At 33.6% G+C, this 11,653-nt stretch overlaps 2 protein-coding genes across 3 annotated transcripts; both read right to left on the bottom strand.

Moving 5' to 3' along the window:
• Window positions 1-584: 584 nt before the first annotated feature.
• LOC120118691 (H/ACA ribonucleoprotein complex subunit GAR1-like) lies at window positions 585-3,977 on the bottom strand. Of its 2 annotated transcripts, none has more exons than XM_039138700.1 (9): window positions 3,669-3,977; window positions 3,447-3,606; window positions 2,669-2,749; window positions 2,468-2,556; window positions 2,294-2,368; window positions 1,897-1,958; window positions 1,751-1,816; window positions 1,422-1,565; window positions 585-951 (listed from the first exon to the last, which is right to left on the bottom strand). In XM_039138700.1, exons 2-9 carry the CDS (start codon window positions 3,567-3,569, stop codon window positions 866-868), a joined length of 726 nt encoding a protein of 241 aa, XP_038994631.1. In that variant the 5' UTR covers window positions 3,570-3,606; window positions 3,669-3,977; the 3' UTR covers window positions 585-865. The 2 variants fall into 2 exon arrangements, with proteins under 2 accessions (XP_038994631.1, XP_038994630.1); XM_039138699.1 differs by having other exon boundaries at window positions 1,389-1,565; window positions 3,669-3,969.
• A 1,776-nt stretch (window positions 3,978-5,753) lies between these two features.
• On the bottom strand, window positions 5,754-10,814 carry LOC120118555 (protein LIKE COV 2-like). Its single transcript, XM_039138586.1, has 7 exons — window positions 10,621-10,814; window positions 9,709-9,761; window positions 9,495-9,604; window positions 8,780-8,947; window positions 8,502-8,599; window positions 6,534-6,660; window positions 5,754-5,860 (listed from the first exon to the last, which is right to left on the bottom strand). Exons 1-7 carry the CDS (start codon window positions 10,735-10,737, stop codon window positions 5,760-5,762), a joined length of 774 nt encoding a protein of 257 aa, XP_038994517.1. The 5' UTR covers window positions 10,738-10,814; the 3' UTR covers window positions 5,754-5,759.
• Between the last annotated feature and the right edge of the window lie 839 nt (window positions 10,815-11,653).

The following is an 11,653-nucleotide window of genomic DNA, read 5'->3' as shown; positions in this document are numbered from 1 at the left end:
AGCTGAGGAAAAAAATGCAACTACTGCTGCTGGAGGATGGTGTAACCAAAGCGATCAAGTTCAACCAAAAACCGTCAATGAAGGCCCATCTTCGGGTCGGAGCAAGTCAAAAGCTTCGGAAATCTAGATGCCATGCATCATCGCGTAGGCCATCATACAGCTCTTGGGGACAAGGGAGGATGGTAATTTATCTTCAGAAGTTTGAAGTAGTTGAAATCTTGCTGGCCATTGAAGTCTTTTAGTGCTGTTTCTGCCGTGTAGAGCAGGTAAGGGACATTTTATTGCTTTCCGGATGGTTATAGGAAAGGCATTTGCCGTTTAGTGGTAACTGCAACAGCTTTATTATTGTTATAATGTTCCTTTCAAAGTTATGTAGCGCTTTTCTTATTGGGCATAAAAATGCATACATATTTGCTCATTAACAACATGAATGTCAAGTCTCGGTTTTTCGTTTTTTGTTTCTCTAAATTCTAAATTCTACAAAGTTGGTCAGATTCCAAGAGGAAAGTGGATTTGATTACCCAATTTTCCCCTTAGTTTACAGTTGTACAGTGGGCCTCCAGCATGCAAAATGCAATTAACAATAAAAGAATGTACTGCTCTATTATTCCTAAAATGTAAAAACTGTACAACTTTTTATAGGTTGTGTAAAACCGTAAAGCCTTGTGTCAGAATTCACAGCAAGAACATTCCCTAAACCACAATTAGAAATGACAGAACTGCAAGCCACCAATGGCAGGCTGCTACACATTTTTAACTTGCTTCCGAACCAAACATAACATAACATTACCTTTCAACTTCATGACCAGAGCAGGCATCCATCCACAATTCAAAACACCACACCAATTACAATCTTCCCATCCTCTTAAGCCGCGTTTGCTTGGACTGGCAAGTCCGGCCTGGCATACCTACCAAGTCCGCGCCCCCTTCTTCCCCGGCCACGGCCACGGCCTACATGCATATGATGAAAAGCAAATCATATAGTGTTGATGAAATTAGAAGGTATTACAAACCAATACCAAGAGAATCTAATATGAAATACATCATACAAATGAAAATTTTGGAAGCATGGTTCGGGGCAAAGCCCGGAGATAGTTCACTCCAATAGAAACAGTAAAATCCTCGAAATGTCCAACTATTTTAATTTTCTAAAAATGGCATAAATAGCAAGACTGCAAGTTGCAATGAATTTGGAATGCTGATAAGGGATGTTTCCTAGAAGGTAGGTAGCTAAAATTGTTATTATACCGCAAAAAGATGAATTTTAACTTTAAAATCATGTGTGCCACTTCCAAGATGTGAAACTGAACATTCATTTCTCTTATTCAACTACAAGCTAGCAGCAAACAAATACAACATACTTTGAACACTGTTCCTCAAAAACTTACTACGACCTTGGGCAGGGGGTGCATCAGACTCACCATAGTCATAGTACTCTCCAGCACCATAGCCTCGTCCTCGACCACGGTAAGAATTACCTCTTCCAAGCCCTCGACCTCGGCCACCCATGCCACGCCCACCATCCCAACCATCACCATTGTATCCCCCTACTGCACCATAATTTCCTGAACCCATCAAAGAGGCAGAACGCATCCAATGAGAATGTTCACCATGCAACAAAAAAGGAGTCATTGGATGCACCAGGGCAACTACATTGCTTTGATATAATTATTCTAATTCAAGTAGCAAAGGGTCATAAGAAGTTGTTATACTCAAACTGAAAACTGTATACGTTGTATAGTAAGAATACCTCTACCCCTAGGTCTTCCTCGACCACCTCGCCCCCTTCCTTGCGTCCCTGGTGGCACCTCCGGAGCTAGATGACATCAAAATATTAGGTATTGCAATTTCATTCTCCCTTCAATAAGTACTTGTTTACGAAACAAGATTGCTTACCACCCTCGTCTTCAAATTCATTTAATGGTTTCACTTGATCAGCGGAAAGAGGAGGTTGATATCTGCATTTTAAGAGTAATTAAATATTACCTGAGAAGCACAGTTCAAAATCAAAGAATGGGAAAGCTCAAATGTATTCAATGTTTCTCAATGAAAACAGCATAAATGGTATTAAAAAATCCATATTATATGAGAAAAAGATGGAACCATACAGTTGTATAAAAAGAAAGAGACAATTCTTCAGAATAAACAAAAACGAAGGACAACACATAAATGCATCATTTAATGTCTAAATCCAAAGATGAAATTAGACTACCACCTTTGAAACAATCAAAATAAGTCTAAGCAGTCACTAAATGTTTAAATGTAAATGAAGAATTGGATCTCAACTACTTACCCTACAGAAGACACATCCAGCTCCTTCTTTGATAATGTAATAGTGATCATTGACACGTGACGGGTAGTCTTCAGACTGTAATAAAACAGAACACCGATCAACATAATATATATGGTCTAAACACATGGAAAATGAAAAGAACTTAATAAGCATAAAAGACTCGCTGTTTCATACGGAAGGAGGCCTTCTTCTAGGGGTTCCCACATATCGATTATATCAGTTGATCCAATTGAAGTATTCTGATGAAGATCAGCAATTCTCCTCTGAAAACAGAAACCTTGATATAAATGAAAAAAAATGACATGTATGTATATATGCACTAATAAACATGTAATTGTGAAGAAAGTCGGGAAGATGGAGACATCTTCAAGTTACCTTGATTAGCTCTGCAATCAAGACAGTCTTATTAATTGCCCTGCCCATTGCTTTAAGAACAATCTCACTGGAACTTTTCTCCTACATAAAATGTAGAGGGAAAAAAGTCAAATAAAAAACAATTTAATTTTATATGAAGTAATTTTAATATTAAGGCTTTGATCCCCTCCTGGAAAATTTCAAATATTCAAATTGCAATAATCCCTTTAATTATTCAGTCGGTCATATAATCTCCGTAACTGATTGCTAGCCACACGAAAGATCTGTTAACTGTTAAGACTAAAACACGTTCAATAGAACGGTGGCCCAATTACGACTTTATATGTAACTATAAATGAAATAAATACGCTACAAACGAAGCTTATCGATGTCAATGAAGAGTGCATTTTTATGACAGCATTGCCACTCTACCATTGTTCTCTATAAACCTAATACCAACATAAAAATATACTTGAGTTATAATACACCTACTAAACCCCAATAATCACAATATTGACACTATAAAGCATAGAATTATACCTCCATAGATCTATTCTACTTCTTAAAGTACCTATGTCTGAAGCATGCATGTTTCGACATGCTTAATGGGAATGAATCTCTGGAATGGAAAACTTAAAAAACATAATCGTGTCAAAGTAACATAGCTACTCATCCAAACAATTGTATCACGCAAATGACACATCAATAGCTGAAATAAAGCAAAACATGAAGTGAAATGAAATGAAATGAAAAAAAAAATTCAAATATTAAAAGAGAGAAGGAAGAAAAACGAAGTTACTTGGAGGAGAGTGGTGGCATAGGTAATATAATTCCTCATTCTGCCTTGTGTTGTTATCCTAATTTCATTTTCGTTTATGGGAATCTCTGCTTTCGGCTTCTCCACCCTCTGATACCGATCCATCTCTCTGTCACAAAAGCCTTCTTTCCTACTATCAAAGCTAAATAAAAAAACAATCAAAAACTCTAAAACCAAACAAAAAGAGTTTTTTGTTGGATTTACCTTAAATATCTGCAAAGAAGCTAAGAGAGTGGAACTGAGGCTGAAACCAAGCACCCTTTCTTTTGCATTTTGGTCTCTGGATCTGAAGTTAGAATGGGAATAATGAAATTCAAAATTTTGAAGCTCAGGCGATAAGATCGGGTACATTGAAAGAGTTTTTAATTGTTTTTTTTAATGGGGGTTTTGTTTGTTTGTATGAAATACGAGGACTTGGATGTAAAGATATTTAACGAAATTCAGTTCTAGTTCGGTTCCAGAGAGAGAGAGAGTAGGGCTTTCATTCACTGTAGTCTCGGTCTTTCCGCCGATTGGACCGCCCTCTCTGTCTCACACACACACTCATCCGCCTAACCCTCTCTCGCCGCCCAGCCTACCTCCCTCCGCTTTTCGGTCAAAATATTTTGTATTAATGATGAGTTTAGATCAAGGATTAAAATTTCTGCGTTAATATTTGTTCACATAAATTATGAGTTTAATATAAGAGAAAATTATCTTTTTTCTAGATTAAATTAAGTCAAGAAAAATAAAGATAAATTATATGTTTAGTTTTTAAATTGTTAGTTTTGATTCGTTTTAATACTTAAATTTTTAATTTTTTTTAAAATCATACATAAAGTTTAATTTTATTTTATTTTAGTACTCTATCGTTAAAAACTTTAGTTTTTGTTTCGTTTTAGTACCCGTTAAAAATTTAATATTAAATTTTTAAAAAATTAAAATTTTAGGTACTAAAACGGGTCAAAACTGATAGTTTAGTCACTAATTCATGAAATTTTAGCAACGGGTATTAAACGATAACTAAATGTTAAATATGATTTAAAAAAATTAAAAATTTAGGCATCAAAACGTACTAAAACTGATAGTTTAGGTACTACATACGTAGTTTACCCAAAGATAATGATAAGTTTAAATTGTATGTATCGAGACTAATGTGTAAACTGTAATTTTATGTAAAAATTATTATTTTGCCTAGTAACGAGTAAACATTCATTTTTCTAGCCTAACTTAAAATTTTAAATTATAAAATTAATAATATGTTGATCGATGTGCAAATTTGTATTCATTTTTTCATAATCATCTTAATGCTATAGTGAACAGTAAAAAAATTTTACTCCAATTACATGCTAGACCAACTTGGAAAGTAAATTTTAAACTCCAAATGATACATGCTTCAGCCAATCACATGCAAGAGACAACTTAAGCCCCATACACTCTCATGAAAATAGTAACACAATGACAACTGAAAATCTTTATATAATGTTTTTTCTCCATGATCATATTATCTAATATTAATGTTATATTAATTAAATATCTCCGTAGTTTTTTTTTTCATTACCATCTTTTACTTAAACTTTAAAAACCGTCTCAAATTGCAAAGTATTTTCATGGTTTTATATTTTATTTTGATGTCCCTAATATTTTCAATCAAGATTCAATCTCTAATCTTTATTTTAGATATCGACTCTATTACACGAATCAATTTACTTCAGTGATTAAAGGAACCGTTATTGTTTCTATAAGTCACGGGTTCGAACACCAACGATTGTAGCAATGCGATTGAACATTATTTGTCAAATGATTGAAAATAACCTTTAGTTTACTCAACAAAAAAAACAAAAGAAATCGAGTCTACTTGGAAAACACACAGTAAAACCCAAAAGATCCAGCATCCTATAATGCATAAGCTTTATTGATGTTCAATTGAAACGAATTCATATATATAATTTTAAATGCTTATTATGTTGGACAGATTATTTTTCCTATAATATTCAACATTCATATTCAGAATATATTATAAAACCTTGAATAAAATTCAGCATACTTATAATATATTTAAAATATACATTATGTGCACTGAGTCGTGTCTTTTGACAAAGATGATTGTATAGAACATTGACGCAATAACGAAATACACTAACAAACAACGGTGAGATTGAAGGCTACTACTACTTTTGTCATGCAATTGCCAGAAAGCGCAGGTATCCTTATCCTAGGATTTTATAACCAAAGAATATTATCACACACACACAAGGGAATGGAAGTAAATTATGGAGCTTATTTGGCATTCCTCTTCTCTCTGTGTATTTTTTGTTACATCATTCTGTTCAAAGGGATTCTTTCCTTCTGCCTTGCAAACCTTTCTTGCGGAGATATCACTTGTGGCATCGTCATACCTCCAGAAACAATGATCTCTGCATTATCACCAAAAGGTAAGAACAAAAAAAATATAAACTGAGGAGCAACACTGATTAACGGATTCATCGTCCACGATTCATTCTTGCACATGAAATCAACAAGGTTAGAAAGTATACATCCACAAGGGACAGGTATCGGCATCCGCTGTAATCTAACAAAGGATCTTCAACAAATTTGCAGAGCACAACCCCATAGCAAGAATATTGGGCTCTACTGCAAGGAGGACTCATACAATTTGACAGGTTTTGAATATGGCTGATGCTAAATCAAATACTTACAGACAAACAAGAAACATATACAATCTTTGTTCATTATAACTTGTATTTTGAAGTTTATTGGTTCTAGAGATCTTTACCAACAAATTTTCTCCTATCTACAGAAAGTGAAAGGTTAACTAAAACTTGGAGTCGGAAGTCCCAACTTTTTTGTTACCTTTTCCCAGTCGGGATATTTTGCCATAAATTCAATAACCTCAACAATATGGTTCAACTAAACAAAGTCTTTTCTATGGTTAAGCTCTTCCAGACATGTAAAATATCATAAATCAACATACCCAAAAACAGCAATACGAAGTTTTACTTAATTTTCAAATGCAGGCATTCTTAAGTAAATATAGAGAATGAGAATGCATAACAAGGTAAGAACTTTTTTGGAAAACAGTGAAAATACCTATGCCTTCTCGGATTGAAAGATTGGGCCTTATGATGTCTTTTGAGTTCACCAGGAAGATGTCACCGATGTATAGATGGTTTGTTGGGACAAATACACTGCATAGCTCTTCATCTTCGGTTTCTCTCTACATGCACAATCAACAAGCAGAGCTACTAAGAGAACGTGTAGAGGGGAAAACCAAAAAAACCTTGTAGAAAGGAGCATTTTGCTACTACACGCCTATAAACTGCAACCAAGAACGGCAATCATTCATCTGGGATCTCATAGAATAAGTGGCACATTACAATCATCCCAGTAGGGTTACGACAATCATCCAAGAAATAGGTGTTATCAACCAACAAGATCGAACAGGATGTAACATCTTTGCTAAGCCTAGCAAATAATCAGATTATAGTGCTGGACTGCTGGTTAACGTGTAATCACGGTAAGACTCAATTCTTATCAAGTGATTGAAAAACCCAGACCCCCACCAATCCATATTCACAAACCCTCCCATCCTCACACACAGTCTGCTTAAGTTCTACCTAGGGGCTAGAACTGTAAATAATATGAGACACATCGCGAGCTACTTGATATCGACTCGGTCAACTCTTGAATCGAATAAACTCAATTCGAGATCGAATTCTTAACAAGCTAAAGCGAGCAAACTCGAAAAGCTAGCGAGCAACTCGGAAAAAATATATATATTAAATTTTTAGATTTTTTAAATTAAATTATTATTAATAATTTAATATTAACATTTATATGTTGTTGTTTTTTTAAATACAATATAAGTCTTTCATGTACTTAAGATTAGGTTTGAGTTTGATTTTGAGCTTCAATCAAACTAAGTCTAAGAATATTTCGAGTTCAAGTTTTTTTGAGCTCAAGTCGAGCTTCAATTTTTTATTTCGAGTTCGAGTCCAGCTTGATAATTTTAAGCTTGCAAGCTTTCGAGTTGAGTCAAGTCGAGCTCAGTTTTACACTTTTTCAGCCCTAGTTCTACAAAATTTGAGGTTCATGATCTCTTGGCCCATGGTGTTGGTTCTGCACTTACCTATTACATAGGTTTTCAGAGGGGAGGGGAGGGAGTGGGGGAGAGAATAATGATATGACCACATTTCATGAAAGGCGATGATAATATAAAGGTTATATATCGCAATGTGTATTGGACACATTGTAAAATATAGTGCCCTTTGTATTTACAACTGTAGGAATTGACTGACAGTAAAGGTTTACAGTTCCAAGTGCAATAAATGTCAAACTGTGACTGCATTTTCATAAACACATCTCCACTATGACCAAATAGGATATTGGAAATCCATTACATTATAAGAAAACCGAATGAAAGTGAACAATGTTTTCCATTAGAACACTTTTTCTTTCATGAAAGTGACCAAATAGCATTTATTTTACTCTTTTCCTCCTTCCAATGTTTGTTGATATACTGTTTAGTATATCAACAAGTAAGAAGGGGGTTTTTAATGAGACCTCCAATTTTTATTAAAAAAAAAACATTTCTTTCATTGTCGTTAGACATGCAACACCAATCTCCTTTAGAAAAGATCATAAGATCAGTTCTACGATAAGCACGACAAGAAAAGAACGCCTTTGTCTGCTGAGAAAACTATATATTCAATATGAACAGATGAGAACAATAATATCAAACCTCATCTTTATTTAGCATTGTGTAACCCAAGAGAACATATGAAACATCAGTGGGTTAGTATGCAAGAGACATGCCAATTTTTCTCATAGAGTATAACAAGTCTTGTTCAACATACAAAACCCATAATTTTATATATATATATAATATGTGTGTCTATTATATTTTGTTGTCAGTAAAATCAATTATACCGGAATAAAAGGCAAATTTATGTTTTAAATGGCCATTGAATAACCCAATATAACATGACGAACTGATATGGCATTCGTGGAACAACAGTATATGTTAGCAAAAGAACAGACAAAATACTAAAATAGTACCTGAAGGGTGACAGTTGATGTGATAAAGCCAAATGCATATTCACCAACACGTGGGTGACGAATGATAGCAACCTCCTTAAATGCTGTAGTATTTTGATCTACAAGGAAATTATAACATCTTCGTATTATTGCCAAAAATCAAGTAGTTATTGTGCTTTCACGCCAATCAAGCAGTATAACCTGGCTTTACACGTGAAACAATTTTTAGGATGCAGATCACTTATTGAACTAGATTTACATGAAAAAACAGTTTATCAGAGTCGTTAATTAGGTATAACCTGGGGATATGGCAGCACTAATTTGTTTCGAGGCAGAATACAAATGCCTAACAAAAGGCATTCGCTTTATAACCCATTCTCCCACTGAAAATACAGCAGCTCCCATCCATGATGAAACAAAAACTCCGACAAAGAAGACAAATAGCAGAGATGTGATAAATCCCAGTCCTGCAGAAAGTAATCACAGCTCAGACAATCATTGCTCAGAGCAAAAAGATCCTAAAGAGATCTGAATAAAATGCAAGAATGAAGAGGAAGAGAAGTTCTCTTGGATGACCCAGTAGGTCTCTTGGATGACCCAGTAGTTTGTGGCATGTACCATGCAATAAAAATTCCAAATTGATCACAAAACTCAAAAGCTAAAAAATTATGCAGATCATACATGCTTCTGATGACTTTCAGAAAAAGGGGAAAAGATGACATTTTAAAACCCTCAGGCTACAACTTCTTCAGAAATGTTTATCACTGTGGAGTTGAAAAACTCAATAGCAATCTTGAGTTCAATTCTTCCTCGAACTTCTCTATAGTAGGATTACCATCCAATTCATCATTTTGCGATAAACATACATTTTTAGATTATGAAGAAACTTTGGGGTTTGATGACTGTGAAGTGAAGTGAAGCATAGTGATCATTTCCATTGGGGGGGGAAACTTATAATTTAACCATACTTGACTTATCAAACATCAAAGCCACGAATAATACAATTAAACTTACCAAAAATGTCAATGCCAAGTCGTTCATATAGCGGACTGAAGAATCCATCAACAAACTGAATAAACCACCAAGTAATGAAGAATGTCACAGCCACAGGAAAAAGGACCACACTGCAATTTCGCATGGCAACACGTTGTTACTTGTTGGGCTTGAAATATCGAAAAGAAATAATGGACTACAGAAAATATTTTTGGGAAATATAAAAGCTTATTACCATCCAGTCATGAACTTCTTTGAGACCCAACTTTGAAGAACAAAACAACAAGCCTGAAGAGTCATAAAACAAAAATGTTCAGACATGAAAATAAAAATGCCTTTATTTGTTTCATTATTTATTCTAGGAAAATGCTCTAATAGCTTCTACATTTTCTAAGACCTACACTGAAACTAGCAGATGATTGTTCTTTTTTTTTCTTTTAATTTTCTGCAAACACCATTACTTTAAAACCATTAAAAGTAGTTAAACCCTGACAAGTTCATACTAATGAGTTGAATATATTTAAATTTCTTGAAATTTTTAGCTCTCGAAACTTCCATAAGGTATTTCAACGTTAGAAATGCCACATTGGTTTAACAAAGAGTTGTATAGAGTAAACTTCAATACTTCATATTGGAAGCACTCATTGTAAAGGTCATCCAATTTCACCACATTTTAGTTTTTTGAAGGTATAATTTAAATTCTAAACCCTAGTTCCCGAAGCACAAACGTTTATCCTGAATATTTTTCTACTCCTAATATACTGCTGTTAATTTGTTTTGACGTTAAAAAAATTAATAGGTCATCAAGATTTCCCTCTCAATCAATTCCTTTTCCTTTTTTGTATGTATAATTAAACCAGTTGGCAGTTATTAAATATAGTGAAGAAAATATTATGACAGATCTTGAGCAGTATCTGACCATTTTCAGTTCCTACATCCCAAATTTAGCAGGGATTCCCCTTATCTGCGCTCAAGTTTTGGTTAGTCAAAAACTACATCCAAGTACAAAATTCAATTACATTTGGACAAATATAAATTTAAGAAAAGTCCTACAACACAGATCAGAAACTCGGCGTGATTAATTGATCTATAACTTGGGTTAGTCAAAGATAAAAGAGATAAATAAATAAAAGGGGAGGAAAAGGACCTTGCGAGTGGATGAATTGGGGGAGCTAGGAGGAGACTTAGCCGGATCTTCGGGATCGTCGCCACCATTTTCCGCTTGGCTCAGCGGAATCGACGTTGATTCTTTCTCTTCCGCCATCTGTAGTTTGAGGAAAGTCGGCAGGTCAGATCAGAGATTTGATGATTCATTTACATTTACATGCTTTATATTTAGATAATAAAAATAAAAGAAATAGGGAAACAATATTTGCATCTCAAGCAATGTCGTGTGGGGAATGGGCTTTTGGGGTAGTGTCGCCTTTGGGTTCCCCAACATATATTCGGCGGTAATTTTTAGGGACCGGTATTATACTTCAATATAATAGATAGTTTTATTAGATTAAATAAAATTTAAGTTTAAGATAAAGTATTAATTAAAAAAATAATATAATTATCTCTTATGTATTTAAAAATAATTTTAATAGTATTTTTTCTATTTTTAATTTAATTTTATCTAAATAAATAAATATATATATGTGTCGGGTCAAAACATATCAAATATATATTTTTTTATTTTAAAAATTGAATCAAATTTTAGATTAAGGAATATTTCAAAATAAATTAAATTAAATATAAATAAAAAAATATAATACTCAAATCATATTCGAATAAATTAAAATCTCAATTCAATTAATTTATATATATATATATATATTGGTCAGGAGTGGCTCCCCAGTCCAGGGTCAATGCATACTTAAGATCAAATTGAGATTTACATATGAATTTACAGATTATCCACCAAGAGTGTGACGATGGTAGAATTCGAACTTGATATTACAAACTCAAATTCTTGAATCTAAACCACTTGTGCTAACACTATCGTTGGCTAATTTTAATAATTTGACCAAAATATTAACTAATTGATTTTGGTGTCATGACATAATATAATTTAATTCTAATCATATCATGTGTAGATTGTATGTTGGTTTTTAATCAATTAATTCTGATATTATTTTTTATATTAAGAAAAATAAGTATTACAAATAAGTATTTAATTTAAATTACAAAATCTATTT

The sequence above is a fragment of the Hibiscus syriacus genome, unplaced genomic scaffold, assembly GCF_006381635.1.
Source record: "Hibiscus syriacus cultivar Baekdansim isolate YM2019G1 unplaced genomic scaffold, ASM638163v2 tig00110328_pilon, whole genome shotgun sequence".
In the NCBI taxonomy this organism is placed as follows: Eukaryota; Viridiplantae; Streptophyta; class Magnoliopsida; order Malvales; family Malvaceae; genus Hibiscus; species Hibiscus syriacus.
This window is presented reverse-complemented; position numbering and strand designations above follow the sequence as displayed.